The sequence below is a fragment of the Melanerpes formicivorus genome, unplaced genomic scaffold (genome assembly GCF_026170545.1).
Source record: "Melanerpes formicivorus ecotype bairdi unplaced genomic scaffold, bMelFor1.0.p_v2 SCAF_20, whole genome shotgun sequence".
Lineage (NCBI taxonomy): Eukaryota > Metazoa > Chordata > Aves > Piciformes > Picidae > Melanerpes > Melanerpes formicivorus.
In genome coordinates, this window is record NW_027142372.1 from 4,085,641 (window position 1) to 4,109,941 (window position 24,301).

General features: G+C 39.3%; 1 protein-coding gene and 1 long non-coding RNA gene across 5 annotated transcripts; one reads left to right on the forward strand and one right to left on the reverse strand.

The window, feature by feature from the left end:
- The first annotated feature begins 458 nt into the window (after positions 1-458).
- On the forward strand, positions 459-8,983 carry LOC137447222 (uncharacterized). Its single transcript, XR_010988828.1, has 3 exons — positions 459-546; positions 7,247-7,322; positions 8,436-8,983. It is a non-coding gene; the product is annotated as an uncharacterized lncRNA (long non-coding RNA).
- On the reverse strand, positions 512-23,598 carry CYLD (CYLD lysine 63 deubiquitinase). 4 transcript variants are annotated; one of them, XM_068150541.1, is made up of 18 exons: positions 23,413-23,598; positions 19,356-19,420; positions 18,510-19,170; positions 17,527-17,829; positions 16,544-16,649; positions 15,417-15,515; positions 14,245-14,361; positions 12,303-12,682; positions 10,870-11,035; positions 9,945-10,086; positions 9,288-9,410; positions 8,039-8,130; positions 6,912-6,978; positions 5,157-5,289; positions 4,453-4,561; positions 3,336-3,454; positions 2,529-2,745; positions 512-1,236 (listed from the first exon to the last, which is right to left on the reverse strand). In XM_068150541.1, the coding sequence occupies exons 3-18, from the start codon at positions 19,014-19,016 to the stop codon at positions 1,052-1,054; spliced, it is 2,865 nt and encodes a 954-aa protein (XP_068006642.1). In that variant the 5' UTR covers positions 19,017-19,170; positions 19,356-19,420; positions 23,413-23,598; the 3' UTR covers positions 512-1,051. The 4 variants fall into 4 exon arrangements, with proteins under 4 accessions (XP_068006642.1, XP_068006645.1, XP_068006643.1 ...); XM_068150544.1 differs by having other exon boundaries at positions 17,662-17,829; positions 23,413-23,597; XM_068150542.1 differs by lacking the exon at positions 23,413-23,598 and adding an exon at positions 19,574-23,356.
- Positions 23,599-24,301: the final 703 nt, after the last annotated feature.

Below are 24,301 nucleotides of genomic sequence, written 5' to 3' on the forward strand. Positions count from 1 at the left end.
ATCAACATTGGTTCTGCAGCTTTTCAAGTTAGTTTTCATTAGGTACTTACTATACAGTAAAGCTTTGCTCTAAATTTATTTATAGTTTCATCTTTCCAGGCAGAGATTTTTACTAGTCATTAGTAGTCTACGTGAAGAGTCAAATGGGTAACATATTCCCAGGTAGCAGCTTAATGCACCACAGAGAAGTCAGTTTTGTTTTACCAAAGACTAGAATCCACTTCAGTAACATTCCCTGAGGCAATCCACTGTTTTATTGTTTTGTCCTCGAATCATTTGTATATACTTGCTATTCTGTTCCAGACTGCTTTGTTGCTTTATAAATAGACACTTAGCAGTGAAAGTTAACAGATGTCTTTTTCTAATTTTGTATTTCAGCAATTATGTTTCCTTTTAATGCCCTCTTCTGCTCTTTTTTCCCCCCTTAAAAAACTGCAAGTTAACAGCATATCTGTGTGCTTGGTTTTCACAAGCTAGAAATCCAGATCTTTAACTGAATGTTCATTTTTGAAGATGCAAATGTGTGAACTGAAAATAATCTTGTAGGTGAGTAACAGAACAGAATTAATATGCCATGAACGGTCTGAAATGTCTCTCAAAAAGAATCTGTGGTGCTAAACAGTCAAGGGTGGGGAGAGGTGGTGGGGCAGAGCGTAGAGGAATACAAGAGAATGATCATCCTTGGCCCACAGAAATGCACTGAGCAAAAACTATCTAGCTTTACATTCCAAATAGACTAAGGAAGTTTCTCCTGATACAACTCCACCTTCAACATTTCAAGAAAGCCTGTGTATTATCAATGCACTTAAAGGTTTAAGTTTTAGTAACTTCACTTAGACTTACTTTGTTTATAAAACAAACAGACAAGCACACTTCCTAGAGTGCAAAATACTTCAATGACAGAACTCCACATGTAGGTTTTGGAACAGTAATCCTTTCCTCTCAATATCTTCCTTGTCATCGCTTCCATCGCCAGCAACGGTTGCCTTTAACCATAAAATGCAGCAAATGCAACTCTACACCGTTTCTTCAGTTTTCCAGAGAACATAGTTCATTTATACAAGCTCATTGTTGGACTTTGATACATGCACATGTAGGCATCACAAAGGAGTCTTCGTGCACAACCTTGAATTTTTCGGGAATCCAGTGAGTGCAATTCTTCTAGAGACATCTTCAGGTATTCACCAACTTCTGGACATGGGGTAACTTGTGGAATGTTGAAGCCATTCTGACCTCCTTTTGGCCATAGGGAAAGAAAGAGAAAAAGATTAGGGCAGTGTCTCTGCTCTTCTAATGTACTCTAATTGTGACAGTAGCACCAGCTCCTGAAAATGCCTTCTGAAAAACCTACATAAGCCATTGTGGATGAACTGCTGCAGGGTAAACTCCTATGACAAGTGGGTTGTTCAAGAAAAATTGCAGCTGGTGTCAGAATATCTTGTAGTGTTCATTGACATATACATACTCCACCTCACAACAACTGGTAACAGCTGATGAATTTACAAACCATAAGTGTCTACCTGGCTTGCAGGACTAAGGCAGAGCTTGCTCCTGGCCATTTTTCGCCTAAAAATGAGCAAATGCCAACACTACAAGTTTGGATATCTATGACAGTTTCCCAGCAGACATTTTTAGCTTATAGCACTTGCTGAAGAAAAGCATTTGTGATATAAACACCCCAAGATCAGCAGGAGATAAACCAGTGAGTATCTCATTTGATCTACATTCCTGAAATAAAGTGATTCTTTACAGATTTCAGCCATACACATTTCAAGCACTCTGAAACAAAGCTTGTGTGCCTTCTGGCTTTTAGAGGGAAGAGACTTTAAGCCCATGGCAGACTCATTTTCAACAGGAGGCAACATTCTTCTGCTCCCACAAAATCACACTGTAACAGAGGAGTTAAAGAATGCTTCATGCAAAGTACTATGTCTGACACTTGCAAGTATTGCTGTTTTTCCTCATGTGCCAGAACTGAACAGTCCTTATTTAAACATATTTAATGCAGCAGTATTTAAGAGAACACTTGTTCTACTGACACTCGTATTGTTACAGGGTAACTATTTTCTACTGCTAACTCTAAAGAGATTCAAAGAAATGATATCTATGTTGCAGTGTGCCACTATTTCTTCCGTTGAGGACACCACCATCTTAGTGGAACAATAGTATTTATGTGCTATGTGATAGTGATGCACATCCACTTAAACAGAGACTGAAAAAACACCTTCCTCCACATGATTACTTAATTAGTTCTCTCTGACAAACATCCAAAGTACAGAAAAACATCGAACGAATTGAGATAGAAAACTTTTGCAGTAATTTCTGTTTAGTAAGGTATCCAATTTAGGTAATATTCAGATTACGCAAATCAGTGGCTGCTATGAAATAGCATCAAATACATCAAGTTAAATGACATTAAGAGCCCCAAAATAAGGCATTTTATTTTAGTTTACTACTTTAAGTTTAAAGTAGTTTTTACATCCAAAAAAAATTAAGAGAAAACCAGTAAGAATAAAGCAAAGCTTTACCATCCCGATCTGCCATGCTGTCAAAGAAAAGCCAGGCAGAGTCATCCTTCCCATATTTAACAAAAGCCACATAGTGGCTCGTTTCTATGCAGAGAACAGCAAACAACTCCATCTTCTGGTTCGGGATGCATCCATGTCGCCAGTCCCAATCTGGTAGATCTTTAGGTAGTGACAATGGATTGAATTTATGACTCTGTCTCTTGGGATGAAGATGAACCTACAATTGAAGTGATATTTCAGAAGAGAAAAAAAAACCAAAACAGCCTGTAAGATTGTTTCAGTGGCAGCTAAAAACAACATTACTGTTGAACCGACTAGAGAAGGAACTGTATTAACAGCAGCAGACTAAACGTTTCTCCTACTTTTCCCTACCAGTGTAGCTTGTACTGCCCAGAAAACACAACAGTTTTCATTCTACTATGAAAACAAGCCATGGCTGTGACAGCTTCATGCAAGATACCAAACAGCTCTCAAAATGAAGCAGTTCTGTGCCATGGATTTATTAATTCAAACATGGTAGCACGTATCTAAAATTAGGATTTAAAGCAGGCAACAAGAAACAAGATTCCAAGATCTCTCACTCACTACCTCTCTCCTGTATTCAGTCCTGGATTTGGCAGTTGTCATGACAGTAGGATGAATACTTTCAGAAAGCTCAAGTGAAGTTCCTGGTTAAGCTTTACTTGGTATGCACAGCTGCATTAGTGCTGACAAGAGTCTCGCTATGCTCTTCTGCCCTCCTTTCGATTATTACAGCAGGTACCACTTGGATTAACCCCAAGCAGAATAACAAAGGCTACAACTCACCTGGGTGTTGCATGTTTTGCAGAACTGCTTGATTTTCCCAGCAGAAATAGAAGTATCTTCATAACATTCCCTGCACTCATACATGGCAAGTCCTCCACATATACGGCACTGCCTGGGAGCTGCATTTTTCAAGACAACGTTAGTCCCCAATTTGGGAAGACTGCTTTTTCTATTTTTTAGATAAAGGGTATGGAAAGGAGGGAGGATAACTACATGGAGAAACACTACCTTAAAAAAGCTAAAACCAGACTGCCAATCAAAGCAGAAACATACTGATGTATCTAACTTCTTCCCTTTGACATAATGTGGAATGAGAGGAAAACTTTTGGAGTGTTAAGTTGCAAAAGATGATGATTAAAAATTAAGTTACATTAACTGCATGACCAAGTAAAAACAGGTTTCTAAATCAAGTCAGTTCTCTCTCATCATATTGGTACAGCTGGCTTAGCTCCCATGTCTCTCAACACCAAAAAAAAAACCCACCAACCAATAAATCCTGTAAGCTGGTGGCCATGACAGTTTCAGTCATTAATTCTTATCTCAAATTAAACCCTGGGTGGCTTTCCTTAGGCAAGTCAAAGAAGAACTCTGAAGACAAATGCTAGAAATTTAAATTCACAAAAAAAGGTGATAGATTTATAGTAAAAGAAAAGCACCATCATGCTGCAGGTTTCCAGATGAACCTCAAGTTCTCCAAAGTTTCATAAACTTATGACCAAAAGCTTAGAAACAAGCAGCACAAACTGAAGGCTATTGTAGTTAACACTGTAAATACCTGCTAGGCAATCAGTGCTACACTTATATTAATGAATTGTGTTCTTGCTAACCATCTTAGCATCATCATCTTGAAGTAAATTTAATTGTACAGATACTTGAGAAATAACTCAATCAAGTTATATTTCTGTACATTCTTCTGAACTACAGCTTTTATTTGACATGAAAAACAAATAAAACCTAAACATTTTAGCCAATAAATTTTCCTTTCTTCCCCACCTGAACATCTCACATTACCTTGTTAAACATTTAATGACAAGCCCCACCAAAAGTACCCAGATCTTTCACTGTGTTAGTCACTCTCCATAACTCTTCATTACACAACACACTGTTATATACTTACTGTCTTCAAGTAGGTCTGTTATATTCAGTTCCAAGGAGGGAAAAATTTTGTTGAACATTTTGAAATCTTTTCCAAAGCGAGGCATCTGGATAATCAGGCAAGAGGGTGCCTAGGTGAAATGCCAGAGTGTAATGTTAAGCTCAATAACGATCTCAATTTAGATACATACTTCTGATGCTATAAACCTATATGCATTATTTAAAATTGTAGCCCACTGACTTCAAAATTAACAAGATGGTAAGCAAAGTAAGTACTTGGAGAGAAAAACTACAGCTAAAAACCCCACAAAAACCCCAGTAAAGTGGCATCTGAATTACTGTCAAATGTCTTAAGTCCCAGTCATGCTCAAGTACTAGGCTCCACTTCTCCATCTGAATGGGGAAGAAATAAAATCTTCCCATGGTAAAGCTTTTTACAAATAAAGGCATCTCAAAACATTAATCCTTAAGACAACTTGCTGGCAGTAACTAACAAGTTTTGGTTTAGTAATTCTTCACCTAAATAAGTTTGGTCTGTTCAAAGATTGTATGCCATTAAGGCAACTTTATTTTTGTAACGTATGTATCCTGTACCACCAACCTCATACTTGCATTTCTAACATGTCTGCATTTTGGTTTAGCTCCAAATCCTACTTTTGTCCCATGGCTGAATAAGCAAGTATCTAGGTAGCATCCCTTCTAACAAAGCAAACAGCTGTCACTAACCTCTGCAAACTTCAAGTTGCTGTTGATGAATGACCACTCCAGTAACTGCTGAATTGTTGGGACTCCGACTTTCTCATTTTTGTCCATAAAAATTTGATAGAAGTAACAGTCTTGTACTTTCTGACCTGCTGATCTAAAAACACATTAAAAAATAATATTACAATTGTTGAAGCTCTGCTGCCACAACGATGGTATTCTACCAGGGAAATACTATCTACCAGAAAATAGTCTATACAACATCCTCTGTGCATTGAAATGAGTTATGCTTTACACAACCAAAACCCAGCAACAATAAAGAGTTTTGTTAATAGGCAATCAGAAAACTTTAAGAAAACAAAAGCAATGTCAATTTTGGAGTATGTTTTTAAAACATATGCCTATGTATTAATGAACTGAGAAATATTTCCTAAACAAATGGAATACAAATGGAACAAGAGGCACCTTTCCTTTTTATTTCACACCTTTCAGCTGTGATTTCTGCCACAGAAGTACATCTGACAACTACCAAAAACCACAAATACATTCCCACATTAAGATCTACTGTTCTAATTCTAATAATAAATATTACTACACTTATATTATTGTACCCCAGCTGTTTCACCAGAAGTATACATTAGCCACAGACAGTTTCTCGGTACACTGTATTTCATCGAGTTGAAAAGAGGCACTACCAACTGGGAGGGTCTTACAAACTATTTTCTAAGCACTTTTCTATACATACCTGAAAATATTAGGCACTGTGTTTTGGTTTGGAGTTTTTTTAATCTACCAGTTGATTACAAACATTGACCTCTGCCTAAGCAGAAACATAGTTGAATATTCATTACATCCTTGACCTCTCATCCCTTCAACTTTTCCCCACCTCCCCCAAAAAAACTTCTCCTATAGGCCCAACACAGAAGACAGCCTCAATGGCATCTACCCTGGGAAGAACAGTGTACCACACACAGATGCTCCAGTCACGGTGCTGAAGCCCCCATATCTCTGCACAGTGCAACAGAGGGCACTTAGCTCACACACCACTGAGCTAAAGAAGCATACAGACCAAAACAATTCCTGCAGTGAGGAAAGGACTGAAAAACTATGGCAAATGCTTTGCAACACTGCTGCTGTCACAGGATGCAGCCAGGAAGCTGGATAGCAGAATGATAGCAGTGTGAGACAAGCCCTACCTCCATTAAACTCAGTTATGACAGCTGGATCCTTGCAGTGCCTCAGTCAGGAATGAAGGCATATGTAAATACCAGTAACTCTAATTTTGTTATATTGAGAGAACTCAAACCTGGTCAGGGCAGACCATTGAAATATTTTTATCAGCCTTAAAGAAGAAATGCACAACAGTTTCCATGTGTAAACACCCATTCACCAGTCTCTGCAGCCTGTCCCAGGAGTAAGTAGATACATGGTGCAAGCCACATTAAGAAGTGCCATAGAATGCTCTTACAGCAGCCATCCTCCAGCAACACTGGCAGGAAGACAGCAAGGCTCCAAAACACACAGCACAGGGACAGGGGATCTTTGTCCAGCTCAAGCCAAACTGTTCTGAGCTTTTGCAAGAGACCAGTGGGGCAAAACCCACCTACCAAAAAATGTAGGATTGCGTCAAATTTGTCCATATAACTTAATTATATCTTATTAGAAATATAAATTATAAATCAAAGGTGCTCTAAGAGCTACCTCAATTTGAAAGGCAGTAGATGCTCTTTCCTTATCAGCCTCTATAAGTAGATGAGTTAAAGAATACAAAAGACTCACCTTATTTTCAGCAGTGGCTCAACTCTTAGAATATGGTGAAATAAAATATTTAAAAATTCTTCAGGATCTAGGAGGAGAGAAAAAAAAATATTGTTAGTATGCAAAACCAGATACATTATTGAAGACTGATTTGAAATCAAAGTTTTCAAGATTTTAACAGGAAAAAAGGTTCATTTTTACATCTTTATTAAAACTGTAGGATTATGACAAACTACATTTTCATGAAACAAACTGCTATTTACTCTCTTGGTGTCAAATGGCTCCAATAAAAGGCACAGACTCAATAAGGTAACAAAGCTTTCCAGTAAAGATCAAAAAGATGCTCTGTATTTCAGAGGAATCTCTTGGCACCACACTTCCCTGGGAGAAAGGAAAGCTTTCAGAAGGAAACAGTGAAACTGCAGAAAAGTGGTGAGTAGTGACAGCAACGCTTACGTAAAAAAACCATGTAGTAGTACAAGGTTCCATCTAGAGACCAAGCTCTCCAATCAAGAATGCAGCCAACATGCTTCCCAGAGGTCTATTTCCCCCCAGCAGAGTTTTCTGGAATGTTTCTCTTTCTGCCACTAACTGCAATGAACACTGTTTTTCAGCATTTTCAAAGAAATTAGTTCTCCCAAACAGCTCCATCATACAATGCTAATCAATCATTACATGAAGCAGAAGGTTGGGAATGGATTTTTCTAAAGCCACTGACACATTTTATTTCTTTAAATACTTAAATTCTTAACCATTGTGAAAATGAAACGTTGTAGTGCAAAGATTATTCCTCAGGGACCAAAGTCACATTTTGAAAGGCCCCAGTCTTATCAGCATCTTCATTTCTGAGGAACAGCTTTAGATCTCCCCTAACTGCTAGAAGGGAGTTACATGGGCCTAGGAAGGCAAGGAAAGAACCGGTCAGTGAAAGACTGTTATGGCAGAAACCCTGTTCAGCTAGGGTTACAGACCCAAGGAAGCAGACCTTTATACAACCCAACAGTCACTCAAAATCTCTGGTAAAGATAATATTGCTACAGAGAAGTATTTATGTGCTTTGTTTTGGTGTAATTATATAGCAAGGTACTTCAGTTCTTTCACATTATCATTCTTTAAAATCTCAAAGAAAGGAAAGCCTCCCCAGTTACCTTTCTCCTCTGAAGTGAATCCTGATGCAGCCTCAACTTTTTCAAGTATTTTCCTCAGTTTCATTATTTTTGTAGCACATACATATCCATATCTAAGATAAATGGGTTTAAAAGATCTATTAGCTGGTTTTTGGTAAGTCAGAGAAGCAGGGAAAAAAAAAAGGTGAAATACAGGTTCCCGAATCTTCTTTCGAAGGTGTACAGTAATTCTCTAGGGCTATATATTGACTTCTCATGTTCAATCTGACTATCAGGTTTTTTTATGCAGTATAAATTTTGTGGAGTGCTTAATGATCTTGTACAGCTTTTTTAAAGCATTAGCTTACCGGGACAGCTGTTATCTGATTTATCAGTCAATTAATTCTGTTTTCACTCTAATTTGCACTGCTTAATACAGCGTTTTCAGCGTACCGCAGAACAGCAGTGCCATGGGAGTTGTTAACAACAACAAAAATAATGAAATATTTGAGAAAAAGATACAGAACTGCATTGCTGACCTAAGAAACTGAAGTTTTGCAGCATTCCATCTTTTCTGCTAAAACTTTACAAGGAATGCAAAGGAAATTTTAAGTACCGTGGAAAGGTAGAAGACTTTCAGCCTTCTCAACCACCTGAGATTTCGGTGTAACCTACTACCTATACCACAGAACCCTGGAACACACCAGGCAAAGTACACATACTCTTACAAAGAACAAGAATTTAGAAGTCATGTACTTATTCCAGGAATCCCAAGAAAAACTGCTAACTGTTCAGTGACAGCCTACAGTGTCAGAATTACAACTGTATTATTTGCATGTTTAACAACAAATAAAACTAAACTAACTGCGTGCAGATTTTTGCTGTATTTCCTTTGTTTATTGTGTCTAGAAACTACCAAAGCTCATGTTAATTCCTTTAAATAAAAGCATTTTGACCACTTGTAACAATCAATGAAACCTTTGAAGCCCTGCCAAATCTATCTGATTATGAAAGGTAGCCCAAATACTTTGTCAAGAAAACAGCATTAAAATCACAGCAATACCAATGCTGCAAACAAATGTAACTTGCACTTATCAATGATTTCTAGTCATACCTACACAAAATTTACAATAGTTTTATGCTGACTGCATTTCCAAACAGAGAGTAGCAAAATAATTTTATTGCCAAATATGATTATGTCCAGCAGCAGATACCCAAAATTTTCAGGCCTGCAGCATGATCTAGTGTAAAATTTACATGAGACCTGAGAGCAGCTCATGTTTTTACTTACATTCTCAGAGGATTCACAATCTCTGTCCTCAACAGCTCTTGAGTCTCACTGTAATACTCTACATCATTCTTTTCTTTAGGTCTGAGTAACACAGTGTCCAAAACAGAGCTAAAAGAAAACAGGCTACAAAGAAAAAAAGAATAGTAAGGTTGTTTTGATTCTGGAAGATAGAACCATTTAGATGTCTAAGCAGCATAAGAAAAACCAAGCAAAGCCACATACTAAACAAACTCACAAAAGTGTAATTACAGACACAGGACAACACAGCTATACTAAATAGTAGAACTCCACTCTAACCCGCTATCCTTTCTGCAGCAGAGTACAAAACCAGTATCCTAGGTAGCATTCAGCAATGAAGTTTTATGAGACATTTCCCTCCCTCCACCCCCAAGCCTGTGTAGTCTTTAATCCTTTGGCCTTTACAGGCCAGGGACCCAGTCAAGAAGGGTATAGACACACAAGGGCCAGTACAATGTGGACATTATTATCAGTTCATGTTCCACAGCAAATGCTGCAGAACTTGGTCAGATTGGAAGAGCACAGTCACATGTCAAAGACGGCAGTGCACAACTTCAGAAGCTGCACAGCAATGCACAGTCATTACAACAGGTTCTGCATTTCTAGCACAGGATGTCACTATACAAATTAGGAACTTACCAGAATAAGGTGGAGTCTAAGTAACAGGAGTTGTAATGACCCTGGATACCTTTCTTCTTTCCAATCATTGTCTCTAAACCTTCTTTTTCCATTTTTGGAGGAGTGTTTTCTTCTACCACTTCACTTAAGTAACCTCCAAAGGCTGAAATTTTTTTTTTCAAAAGACACTTTAAAGCCTCAAATTTTATCCCCCCTAAGAATTTTTTATTAATGCTTTATAGCTAAGTTGCTGCCTTAGTGTAAGCATTCCTTCTCTGGAACAGAACAGCATCTTATCATACCTGAGACTCACTGTCTTCCAGGGTGAACAAGGCCCTCAGAGTGCTTCAGAAAGCCTGCAGCACCAAGTTAATTTTATCCAGTAGGAATAAAGTTCTCTCCTCATTATAAATGCCCTGTCCACACTATCTTACAAGTATCACTTTTGTCTTTGCTATTGTCCCAGGCAATACACAACATGGCCCAAGAAATCTAAAGTATCTGAAGTTAAAAAACCCCCAAACCACTGAGCATTTCATAGCAAGCTTCCACCATAAAAATACGTGCTTTTCTACTGCAGGATTTAGAAAAGAATAATTTGACATTATAGAAAAATAACTCTCTCTCTGATAATGCAATCTTATATTGCTGGAGTTGCAGATATCAGACAAGTTGCCCTACAGCTTCTAAAGTAAAAAAAAAATGTACAGTGTAAGAAAAAAATTCCTTAATGTTATGCAATTTCTCTAAATATATAAACATGTTCTTGATTTAAAGCATAAAAAGAGTAATCCACAGAAGCACTATGTTCTGTACAGACTGATCCTCTATTAATTAAATTCATTTAAGGAATACTTGTTCGCTACAAAGAACATATTGCAGGAATAAATGAAACCAAAACCCTTGTCAGTTCCCAGCTGGTAAGTATTAAGCAGAAGCCCAGTACCTAGAGAGTTGCAGCGTTCAATCTGGTTGGAAACAGGCTGTAGTGAGGCAAACCTGGAATCTGGCCTGCAGCTTTTGAGTTTAACAAAAAGAGCTTTCTTTGGAGCACAAGTGAAGTAGCGAGTTCCTTTAAATGTCCCATCTGTACAACCTGCACATTCATCTTCCTGAAAATTCAAAGAGGAATTAATTGGTTTTGTTATTTCTACAATTCTGCAGTATGATATTTGACAAAGTATCTACTCCTAAGCCACCCCCTTCAGGTACTCTAAAGCTTAATATATAATTTATACATTGTAGTATATGAAGCTTCAGCTGAAGTGTTCTTTAACTGGTTTTACTAAAGAAATTTCAGAGTTGCACTACATTCTTCATGCTTAAACGTTCACTCCATCCAAAATTAAACAAAAATTCTATCAGAAGCAGCTTGGGAGGGGGTGGGAAAGGACAGCAAGAAGTAAACCTAGAGAATACAAGGAACTTGAATCACTCCAAATTCCTTCTGTAGTTAGAAAGAGCACATGCACACTACCAAGCACCTTTTAAAAACTCACAATCACCAAGTGTCTGAATACTTTGCGTGACTGTAGCCTGCATAAAAATTCCTGCCTCAGAATGTAGACCAAGGAAAGACAACACAAACCAGATACAAGAAATATGTAGTTACGTGATTTAAGATGTATTGTCTGCTTAATAATGATTGCTAGGTTTTAATGCAGGCACCCTAAACTGCAGGCTTAGAACATCTGTGGCAAACTATACCTTGAGCTTTACCCAAAGAACCCACAAGCTAAAGGTGTTTGTTGTTCTACATGACTGTATGCTGCTTTATCTGAAATGTTATTGAATGTTATCCCGATGTAAAGAACTCCATCGCCCTAAATGGATCACATTAATTTAACTGTTAGCCAATCACAACCTTGGCAGCAGCTGCCACAGAGTCAAATTCATGCCTGCTGCCCCTGGGAACTGACAAAGGGCCCACAGAACACACAAAGCACATGGCTGTCAAATAAACAGTACCACTACCACTCATTACCAAACCCAATGCTAGGACTCTGCCTGCTTGTTTGCTGGTATGCAACAAAGACAAAATATTGACATTCAGATAAAGACTCTTACAGCCAGGGTATTTCATGTTTACATACAATTGGCTTTTTTCATTTTCTATCTCCATAACATAAGCAAAGGGCTCTCCTTTAAAAATAAATGACCAGTCCTACAGATCCAATTACCCATTGCAACACAAAGACATCTCACAGCCTGCCTGAGCCAGCCATGAAAAGTCAGTTTACCCAAGAATTTACCTGTGTCACAAGGATATTCCATGACCACCTGTAAGGACAAATTCCTCCAGATTGACTGCACTGCAGGCACCAACTCTCAGAAACAAAACCAGGGACATGGAATTAATAGACAACAATTTATATTTACCAGTTCCAGTCCAGCTAACACTTCGTTTACTCCAGGGGGCTGGCCAATCCAGCGGATGACTCCATAGAAAGGAGGATTTTCTTTAACTTCAGCCAAGGAACCTGCCTCAAGACCATGCGAGTTCCCAACTGGGCTTGCTGTTGTTGGGCTCTCCTGGTTAGCTGTAGCATTTACATCACCAATTACTGACTGAACAGATAAAGAGAGAGGACTATGTGCAATAGAACCATTAGTAGTCGATGTTTTTGTCAAGCTAAAAGGGAGGGAGTGAAATCTGTTTTCTGTGGACACAGAGTTTGTTAAAGGTGGTTGCAGTGGTGGTGAAGAATGTCCAAATCCAGAAGATGAATCAGTAAGTGATTTTGCAGGGTCTTCAGCAACTGTTAAAATCAAAACAAAGATGTCAGTAAATAGGGAGGGACTTTTCCCCCGTTTCACAAAAAAGACTTAGCTATCAAACCAATAAAGTGTATCTGCAACCACATCTGATTTAATGGGTGTCCTGTATAAGAAACAGCTGGGGACATGCAGGAAGATGCTTCTCACTTGACAACACTGGAGAAACTGAGCTGGCTGAGGAGATACTGCAGTATCCCTACCACTTTTACAACAACCAACAGAAGTTAACACCACCGAGGAAGGAGATGTTAGCCCGGAAGGTTTAGACTGAAAACTGGTTTTTGTTCGGTTTAAGTGCAACAGCCCCAAGGGTTATGATTCCAATAGGCAAAAACAGGAAGTCATTGGACAGTGTGACTGCAGAAAGCATTTTGTTCACAGCTCATACAAGATGAGTAATTGCTAGCAGACATTATTTGCAAATGGAAAAATGCTTATTCCTCTGGCTCTATCACAATACACTCTGGTTCCAACACAAGGAATCTATCAGTGTCTATAAATAATAAAGGATTTAAATAAGTCATGACTAATGTAGTGCTTGATAAATAAGATCATAACTAGATGTAACAGCACAAGTGTTGTGTATCTTATCTCCCTACAAGGTCTCTAATACACATACAAATTGGTACTGACAGAGCAAAAGCTTATCACCTATTCCCCCCCCAGTTTTATTAACTGTAATGATTTTAAAATTAACGTGTGGACATTAAGTAATCATTTCTTCCCAAAGGCTTTGCTAGACAGGATTGAAACCTTATTCTAGAAATTACATTAAACTATTTTTAAATAAGATTTTCAAGCTGTTGGAACAGTATCTGTTAGGCAACAAAGAGCAATTTTAACCCACTTTCTTTTGCAGTTCATGGAATTCAGGGGATACTACTGGCATAAGTTTCCAATGTAAATTAACAATCTTAGCGTCTACCCTTCACTTGCTGAGTCAGCCACACTTTAGAAAAGCTGACCAGGAAAAGAAGAACAAACTTATCTAGGAGCAAAACAAAATAAACTGACTCTAAGTACATGCATCCTAAGAATTCAAAGAGAGATTTTACAGAAATAACTTCTTAAAATACTGAAGAAATATGTATGCTTAGTCAGATTATTTTCTTCCTCTTCTTCTAGGTTGATTAGGTTACATGGCAGAGTATTAGTTCCCCTACAACTGTAACATTAGCTAGAAAAAGACAGGCACAAATAGAACTACTCTGTACACTTGGCTACAAGGAGTAGCTGTGTATATTCCTTCCAAACCTCAGCTTTTATTTTGCCTTCAAGACACAGGCATTCCCGGAGCTGTACTCATACTGCCAAAAATGTCATCTTCTACACACAGGGTAACACAAAAGGTCTGTCAAATTAGACAGAGCATATTTTCACAGGGGTTCCAAGATGCCTTTCATGATACAGTATGTCTTCTGCCAAGACAACAACTTGTTTAAACTCACGCTTGCTTTATTTGAAGAACATCAATCCACTCTAGTTTTGATTTGTCTTTTAATTAAAGTGTGTGCCTACATGAAAGACCATCATCCCTCTTTACCTTCATCAATGTACCATGGGGGTTTTGCTTTCGTTTGAGACTGAGAGTCAACTGATGAGCCATTTAATGTGTAGAAGACTTCAGATCTGTTTCTATTCCCAGGTTCAGAGGTAGATCCTGGAAAACAACATGTTTTATTAAAGAGATGAATCTCTATTAACAAAAGGTTAACTACACACTTATTTCATAGTATAAATTTGTTACTCTACTACCAAGGAGACAAAAATACCTTTCCACACAACAGCAAACTCTCCCATCAAAGCTAACACAATTCTAAGCTTGCAGCAAAGCAGCAGCTTACCCCAAACAAACTTAATCCTCCAAGCTGAAATTTCAAGTCACCTACCTGAAAAGGCAGCAGAAAATGCCCCTCAAGTGCCAATCTTTCATTACTGTAAACAATGGGTATAAACAGGTAGGTTTTTGTTTTAAAAAATAAATTCAGGATAAACAAATTATCAATCCAATTCCACAGCTACAACTTGTGCCTTCGGACAACCACAGTCACTTTAGTAAAGACCATCTCTGTCATTACCCAACGGCAATGTCCAATTACAGAATATATTGCTACTAGTATTCTACAAACCAAATAGCCACTCAAAAGACACTGAATTTTGATTTATGGCTTTAACAAAACAAAATGCCCTTCCAGGTTTTTGGGTGGATTTTCAGCTCTGGCTACAGCCAGTGTCAAAAGAAGCTTATGCTTCAGAAATTCAATCTCAGTTTTCAGTAACGGAAAGATTAACATATTTACTATAAAGTAGATCTGTTCTTGGGATACAAATCTAGATTTCTCTAGTCCTGCAGAAGGAAGACAACAGTAAACTAGGTTCACTGAAAACTTCAGAAAAACCCACAACCAAACAACAAAACCAAAGGCACACCACACTTTTGGAAAATCCAGAACGCAGCCTGGAACCAGTTGTACTAGACAACGGGATAATATGCTTCTGAACTTGTGATCAAACTGATTTTTCATAACATTAAGACTGCTCAAAATACTTTCAAACTGTCTACCACCTTTATGATGGTTAAATAAAACCATATTACTTCCAGAGAAATTGAAGTTAATATGTAACTAAGTGACAGAGAATGTCAGCAACACTTTTTCCTAAGAGTAGAAATTTCTGTGGCTTATCTATGTAAAGAAAATTGCTTCCCATACATACCTGTAGCCTTTGGCTTACTATGATTGAACAAGCTTTTGTCACCACCACCTCTTGAGGTATAGGCAAGCTTGGGAGGCCTCCTGTCCTGTGACACAGTCTCTAAGACAGTATATAAAGAGAATATTAGCTTCCATTTTCTATGCTTTCACTATGCCATAGAGAAGTTCATGAAGCAAGGTCTAGCATCCAAAATTCTACAAGTGAGTGGAGTAAAACCTTGTTTGGCACATAACCACCATTTTAAGGGTATAAAATTGGCTTCTATCACATCAACAATTACATTACTCTGAAGCCTACCATGATTTCTTGGAGACATCAAATGGATCAACTTCACACTCTTCAATGTACATGCATGTTTCCATTATAGGAAACAGATGCACGAGATTACAAACTTTGCTTACTGCTAACACGTGCAAAACAATTGGTCTTTTCCTAAAAATGGGGAAGGAAATCCCCATGAATTCCTCAGAAAATTCATGCAAAACCATGCATCTCAACTAAACCAACAAGCAGGAAGTGAACATAAGAACAGTTAGCCAAACTGAAGACAGAGGTTACAGACCACAGGCTGTGCAGAACTACACACTCGATAGTACTTGTCTCTAGATACAGTACAACTGCAAGTTTTACATGAAAAACTTCTTTCTTCAGAAGAGGAATCAGGGGACTGTAGTGGTTACAGGTTAACACTATTCAGTGAATTCCTGTGGATAGTGTACTTTCCAGTCTTCTATGAATTTCCAAGTACTTACAGAATGCATGAATAAGACTACCAATACACTTTGAGCATAGAACACCTTTCTAAACCAAGAAATTTAAATTCCTGGAGTAAACTGAACGACATCCAATTGAAAAGATTCCCACTACAGACACTAACACTTTAATAAGCACTATACATCTGTATAGTGTTGTAAGTGCTATACAATTTGACATGAGTTTTGTTCAGTATTAAACCTTTTGTACCAGTGAGAGTGTAACAAAGTAGAAGGAAACTGAGGGGTAACACAGGTTACGCTAATTCAAGTGTATCTAGGATATTCGTTCTGCAGTATTATTTTAATCATGTAACTGTGCCTAGGCTGAGATGTTATCAAAGCCTGCCTTCTGGTTAAGAAAGCAGAGCATACCTGGAATAACATCATTGATATGCAAAAGAAGTGTACTTTCAACACTTGCAAAACTGCACAGCTGTATTCCATTGTATCTTCCATCCCAGTTTCCAATAGGATTATCCTGGAAATAGAAAAGCATGTTACATGTATCCCAAGAGAGGATTTATGCAGTACAGAATTCACACACCTGTAAGAATGTAAAAAGTAGAAAGTGCAAGGTTTGACAACATACACCTTTCCTGTAACAGACTTTGTATTTAGAACATTCAAACGTAACAGATGACACAGACAAAACACAAACTTGAAAACTGTTCTTCTGAGAAGTATTTCCTATTATAATAAGCATTATTCTACTAAAATCCAGTCTTCATAAACAAGTTAGAACAACTCCAGTGCATTGTTAGGCAACAGTTACTGCAATAAGTACCTGGTCTGCAAAAGCAAAACACTCAGTAGCTACCTAAAATTTGAAAACTGTTAATTAAATAAATAAAAAGCAAGGTGCTAGAAATCATTTTGAATTATAAGTTTCACATTTTCTTGAAAGACCAACTTTTGAACATAAAACTCAGTTTTTAACATCACATGTCAAACAAATCAATTAATACATGGGGGAAAAAAAAAAAAGCTTTATAAATAGCTAACAAAGGCATCCAGTTTACTTTTTTTAAAAGGCAGTACAAAGCCAGTCTCACAAGACAAACACTCAACTCTATTACTTCAAGACTGACATCTAACATTGCAAGTAGCTCAGTGGAGGCTCCTCAGAGTAACCAGTTATTTCTCCTGAACTGTTTAGCATCAAATAGGAAACCATGTACCTGATGCCAACAAAACCAATCATGACCAAGAGGCATCTTTGGACACAAGAGTTTATTTCCCATTTTAGATCAGCCTCCGCTGAAGTAGCTTGTGGATAATGTTTCTTCATCTATATTGCATGTCATTTACTAGGTAACACACATGCAGAAGTTATTAAAGTCAGATTATTTTCTTACCATGTCCACTCCAACAACGTATCCTAAACTTTCGTTTCCTGGTAAGACATCACAGAATATAACTGTCCCATACTCTATACTCTCTCCTATCTTCAGAGAAACCCTGGAGTTGATCTCCAGAGGAGGAAGTTCTACCTGCATTGTGTCAACTGGAGCTGCATAGTCACTTTCCAGTTCATTGTCATCATCTTCCACCAGCTCCAGTTTGTCCAAAGCAACAAAAACCCCACAATCCTCATCACATCTGAAAAGCTGCTTGCCTTGGTACTGTCCATCAGTGAAGCCCTGACCACGACCTTCTTCCTAAGTGTCAGAGGAGGAAGAAAAGGAGGGAAAACAGACACAGAATGAGCAGCATCTTTTACACAAATGCAGTAAGAATTTGAACAAGTAATTGTCACTATACCGGAAAAATTCTATTGCCAGAATTTGTGGCAAGTGTGCACACACAGTTAGGGAACAAACAGTAAGAAATCATTATAAAGTAGCTGCAGGCAGAAGCCTCTCCACTTAGAAAAGCTTGTTTTCTTTCAATGCAAATCTTCCACCAACAAATTTTTGCCATGTCAATACAAGATTACTTCCTACTAGACATAATGATTCAAAAATTCCACTTGGGTGCCAAATAAAGCAAGCTGATTTTCAGAAGCTTTGGGGCTTGATATTCCCCAAGGTTCTTAGTGGGAACTGTAAACAATTTGGGAAATATTTAAGGAAGACTTTGTAAAATATAGCTCTAATGCAGAAGTGGCACTCTCCTGAATCTAATCCTTCAAAAGCTTATAGTTGACACCAATTTTGCATAAATACATCTAGAGGAGCACACAAGAACAACATTTCCTGTCTTAACTAGTTGCCATTTGACTTTTACCACTCTACAAAACCATCAGCCCTGAAAAAAGTAATTGTGACTGCCTCTTTAAATAGCTGTTTAGCTCATCTTACAAAATATGTATGACGCTCCCTCTTAGCAAACAACTTACCAGCAACTCCACTCCAAAGTATATCCCTGTTAGGGACCTTTCTTGCATTAAGGGTCCTCTGAAGCGAACAACTCCAGGGAATTTCTCATCTCCTGACCTCAGCTGCACTCTAACAGGTGAGCCAATATCTATTTGGATGCCTTTAGTTAATCTGTTTTTGCTTTTAAACAGACTGTATCTTTCCTCACAGTTAGTAATGGCCAAAAGCAACTCAGCAAGTTTTTCATTTATTTCTATAACATCCTTCTCATCCACAAACAGGATTGCATGAGGCTGTTCCAGAATCTTTAATCCAATCTGCAGTTTCTTGCCCTTACAAGGAATATTTCTGGAGTGTCCCAAAGAAGAACGGTCTTGAAAAAACTGCCCAATGCTACCTTTGGGCACTTTCAAGAGCTTTTGAGTCTGCTTGTCTATCACACTGCATTCTTGGAGAAGCAAGTAAAAGATCCGCTCTTCCCAGTAGGATGAACTTGCTTTTTCTTGACTCCATAAGCCTGAATTCATTGTGCTTAAAGCTTCTAAAGCTGCGCAGAAGTCCTGAAGAAAAATAAGTTGTTGATTTACATGTGCTGTTCTTGACAAATTCTACTGGTGGGTCCAACCTTTGTGAAATAATGCAATATTCATTTTGCAAAGAACTAAATCCAGAGCGGAAAGCCTAGAATAAGAAAAAGGGGTGGAAAGGCAAAATTAAACTGGAGAACTGCAACTAGCCTTCAGTAATACAATAGAAACTCATTTAAATCTGTGACTAGGCTCACTCTACCTACAGAATAAAAATAGTTCAGCAAAATTTCAAACAGTGAGCACAGTCTTCAAACAGCCATAGAACTGCTGACATACCCATTTCTATTTGTTACTTATTTCATTTCCTTTTCCACTTCCTTCAAGTATGGAGCAATGGAAAACTGTAATGAAATGCAGAAAACACACATATGTGAAAGGGAAAAGAAATCTTAATTTCAGATGAACAGGAATAAATATTCTGCTTGAGTTCACAAAGAGTATTATATGGAGGCTTTCCACTCTGAAGATCTTTTCTTGTGCTTTAGTGTACTTACTGCTGACAAAGTGCACTGCATCTGTCATCCCACATAACATTGTGATTTAGTGTAGTAGAAAATTGTGTCACTGTAACAGAGTAACACAAAATGGAAACTTTAGTAATTTATAAGAGCCATTTCTTTAAATAATAGAAATGGACAGCTCCAGCAAGCAATAAACAGCGTATGAAAAACAAATTGTGCCTGCACTACAATGTGCAATTCTGAAGACAAACCTAGAGTCTTTTCTTTTTATCATTTTAGAAAGACAATTCATTTCAATGATGTAGGAAGTAGATCACCTTCAGTATTAATAAAGAAGAAGACACCTTAGTTAAATATTATCCTAAGAATGATAGTTCCCAATCAAGCTACACAACAACAATTTGAAAAGATAGAATTTCCTCGCACATGGTAGCAGATACAGGAGTGCAACATATGTACACATGTATATGTTTACAGCTCAGATCATACTGGATGTATGACAAAAGATCTGCAGTACCTTAACCAGGCTTTGTTCTTCTAAAGATGACAACAAATGGTAGTGTACAAGTTAAGAATATATTACAATGTAAATGTCCCTGTCAGTAATCTGCGATGCCACAGTTTGCATACAGTTAAAGGAGAATCTCAATGTTTACAAATTCAACTCCAGCAAACAAAAAGCAAATACTCATTGTCCTTGTGCCTCCTCTTGCTACCCTACTCCTCCACATCTTCTCTCTGATGGCATTCAAATACCAGGAAAATTATTTCTATTTGTCCTACTCAGCTAGATCCCAGCTTCAGAAGCCATTAGAAAGCAATGGAACCCGGCAGTACTGTACTTATTTTCACCATGCTTTTAAACAACGTACTTAACGAAGCTTTCCCAGAAAGAAAAGTAGTAACAAACAGAGGACCTGCAATTTATGCAAAGTAGCACCTCTCAGTCACTAGGAATTCACACATTTCTGTGCTGACTTGCTGAGCTTCCTCATAAGGCTCTTGTACCACACAGCCATTCAAACTGAACATAGCAGCTTCTCTTCACAGACCTTACCCGTGGGTGTCCATGTCATCATCACACTTTGACACTGCTGCTGCAGCAGCTCAAAGGAGTTACACGGTTTAAAGCGCTTCCACCTGAGGGACAGAATCTGGACAGTTTCAGACCTCACTGAACTGACTGTCAATCTGTTTTCAAGTTACAAAATATTTTTCTGCAGTTTTGTTTGATACACATAAATGGGCTTTAATGTTTGTTCATGATTAACAAAAAAAATGACATCAGAGTGAAACAGTAACATTTTACGAGGGCACTAATGAAGAACACAACAGGATGGGTCTCTCCATCTCAAAGGAAACATGATTACTCAATCATTAGTTTTTACAGGTCTACTAGGATATTAAACTAGAGTTCCATCCAAATTCTGCTAGTTCCCTCCCCTTACTTTTTTCCAGATGCCAGGAAAAGTAGTAGATAGTGTTTTGGTCTTGATAATTCCATTTTACCCTCTCTGTTTCCAAAGTCTGATACACTTCTTTTGAAAAGCATTCCACAATCAACTCCTAATATGCTGCAAATAACTGCCTCTGACATACAGGGATCATGGCCTTTCTATTCCACTTCCAGAAAAAACTCATTTTTATAGGTATATATGGAAACAATATATTAATGGAGAAGTCTTTTCAAGATCTTTAAAGTAACTTTTTCCTTTATTTTTTTTCTCTTTTTTAGAATATTACTTATATAGTTTTTGAGTAACTATACTCTGCTTGCAGGTCCATTGCTGCAATATTACATAATCTTCACATGTTTAGTAGTAAAGAATTCAGTGTAAAAACATGTTATCATTATATAATCTAATTGCAACTTAACTTCATAAGGTGCATGGTCAGCCTTTCAAAGCTCTAGTCATCCACAGAGATGTCATTAAGTCACAGAATACAACATCAAAAGAATTCCATTATGACAAAGTTCATTATCATTATATAAAATGCCTTTCTTTGAAAACTTATCTACCACCACTGTGCGTGCCAAAGAAAAGATACAGCTCTATTCCCCAAATTCCCTTCTTTTAGAATAATAAAATTGATTTAAAACGTATTTTAACAGCACAGAAAAGCTCGCTGAAAAGGATGCTAATTTCTGGCAATGTATCAGAAATACAGATACATGATTGGGGGGTTTACAGTCATTTTACATAGAGCCATAGAATTGTTTTTGTTGGAAATAACCTCCGAGATCATGCACTTGCTGAACACACACACACACACATATCAGAGCAAGATCAGAAAAAACTATCAGCTTTCAGAATAAGTTCACTTGGGAACCAAACAAATCATGATTAGCAATGAGTGAAGTACACAACATACCAGCAACTATAAAACTCTGCACAGAGTGTACTTCACTATCACCACAAATGTTGAAGTGTCAGAGCCTGTTCAATTGTGTTGTTCTGCTCCACCTACTACCTGAATTATCTTCAGGCTCAAAGGATTTTGGGAAGCAACAGGCAAAACATAGTTGTAGCTGCAATACTACATGCTTTGGAAAACAAAATAATTAGAAATTGTCAGAGGTAGGCCATAATAAGGCATCTAGCATCAAAGCTTCCCTAATTTCCTTCCTTTCCCCTGCCACTACAGCGTTCTCACCATAAAACCAGTTCGCTGCGAAATACAAGAACTTTGTTTCTACCCTGCAGCAGCCTTAGATAACCACACAGAAATATATCTGAATCAGCTGTCAGCTTTCTGCACGAACACAGAAGTCTTACTCCAATTCCAAGTATAAAATGAAAAGCCAAAAATAAATTGTACTGTTTCCTACAGAGCTTTCACTTAAAACACCAAGTTTAAAACAGTTGAGATGCAAATTTATGTTCTTCAACAGTCCAAAAACCGTTTAAGGAAAGGTTAAGATCAGAACAAGCAAATTTTTTTTGCATCTCAATGCACACAAAATTCCATGACTGCAACACAAGCCATGAGCGACAAAAATAGAAATCTTATCTTCCAAACAGTTGCTGACACATTGTTCAATACAAATGAACAGTATGAATCTATATCATTTCTAAATGAACGTGCAGCCAAAAATCTCCACTGAAACAGATTTTTGTAGGGTGTTATAAAATTTGGTACAAATATTCTCTTGAGAGGAAGAATAAAAACCATTAGCAGCTATCAGACCACTCTGGAATTACTAGACTTGGCAGGTTTGCATCAACGGCACCATCATCCCTGCTCTGCAGACAACCCTTCTGTCGACCCACCAGGAAAGTACTCTCAGTAAAATGAAACGCCTATGTTCAGATTTTGAAACGGAAACCAAACTATATTTAACTTCGTTCGCAAGCGGAACGTTTAATGGCAAAAGTGATGTATCACCTAGCAAGGTACGATAAGACACGTAATAAACCTGCGAGTCACAACACAAGGCTGGTTTTGAGAGTAATTATTGTCCCCCGCCTCAGCTTTGAGTATTTTCGCGCTCTCTCTAGGCGTTTATGCGCAGGACACGAAAGGAAAGCTCGAAACACTTCTTTAGTCATAGCAAAGGGTGGTCGGGGCTTAAATCTGAACTCTCAGAAACGCACAGAGGGCCCAAGCTTTGCACCCCCGCACAGCCCTGAAAGGAACCACCGCCAGCCCGAGCTGGCCCCGCCGCTGGGCCTCGCCCCCGCCGCCGGGAGCCCACCGCGGCCCGGCTCCAGCTCTAGCGCAAGGCCGGCGACCACGGGAACGGCCGGGGAGAGCGGAGCGGGGCGGTGGGCCCGTGCCGTGTCGCTCAGCCACATTACCGCGACCTGACGGCGCCAAGCAACGTCCCATGGCAGCGTCGGGCCCCCACGACCCCTCTCTCGCTCGCTCACCTCTTCATGCCAGCGCCGGGCCTCGACGCCCCGCCTGCCTGCGGGACCTCCCCGCTGCCGCCTCACAGCCCTGCGGGGCCCGACCCAGCGGCCCGGCCCGCTCCACACTCCCCCATCGTCGTCACAGCAGCCAAACGCTCCAGCCGGCGAAACGTTCCCTGCTGCCCCTGTGAGCCCGCCCTCTTGGCCCCCGGCCTCTCCCACAGCCAACCACAGCACACCGGCGACACCGCTCCGCAGCGCGATTGGCGAGGAATGCCGCCAGGTTGAGGAGATGACCCGTCCCTCTCCACTCCATCAAGATTGTATGAGCCGCAGAGAGGAGGGGACAGGAGGTCAGGAAGGAGCAGTTGGTGGAACGCTCCCCTTGAGGGCGTTGATTGGCCCTCCAGCACAGGGAGGCGAGACATTGGGAGCAATAGCGGAGCTGATTGGGCAGCGCGAGCGTGTGCCTCCGGCAGCGGAGGAGGGAGGGCTAGCGGGCCCCGAGCCATGGTTATGAGCAGTGTGGTAGCGGCCGTACGCCGTGCGTCGCGACGTAGGGCCTGGTGCTGGCGAAGGTGCTCGATGCCCGTGCCTGAGCCTGTTCTCTCCAGTACTTTCTGGATACTCAGTGGGCAGGGGTCCCGCTTCTTGGCATGCGTGGAAGCGCCTCCTCGGCCCCGTATATGTGCTGGGGAAGCGGCCAGGGAGGGGTGGTGGGTGGTGGTTTCGCGCCCGCATTCGGTGAACCGAGTCGCTGCTGATCGGCAGCCATCTGGCGACTCGGCCTGCGGAGCGAGCGAGTGCAAGTGTACTGGGGTGTCGCGGGACACTGCCTTCCGCCCGGCCTTCTCGCTGAGCTCAGCTTGCAGTCGGAGAGCTGCGCGTCTTCCCTCCCCCGCTTCCC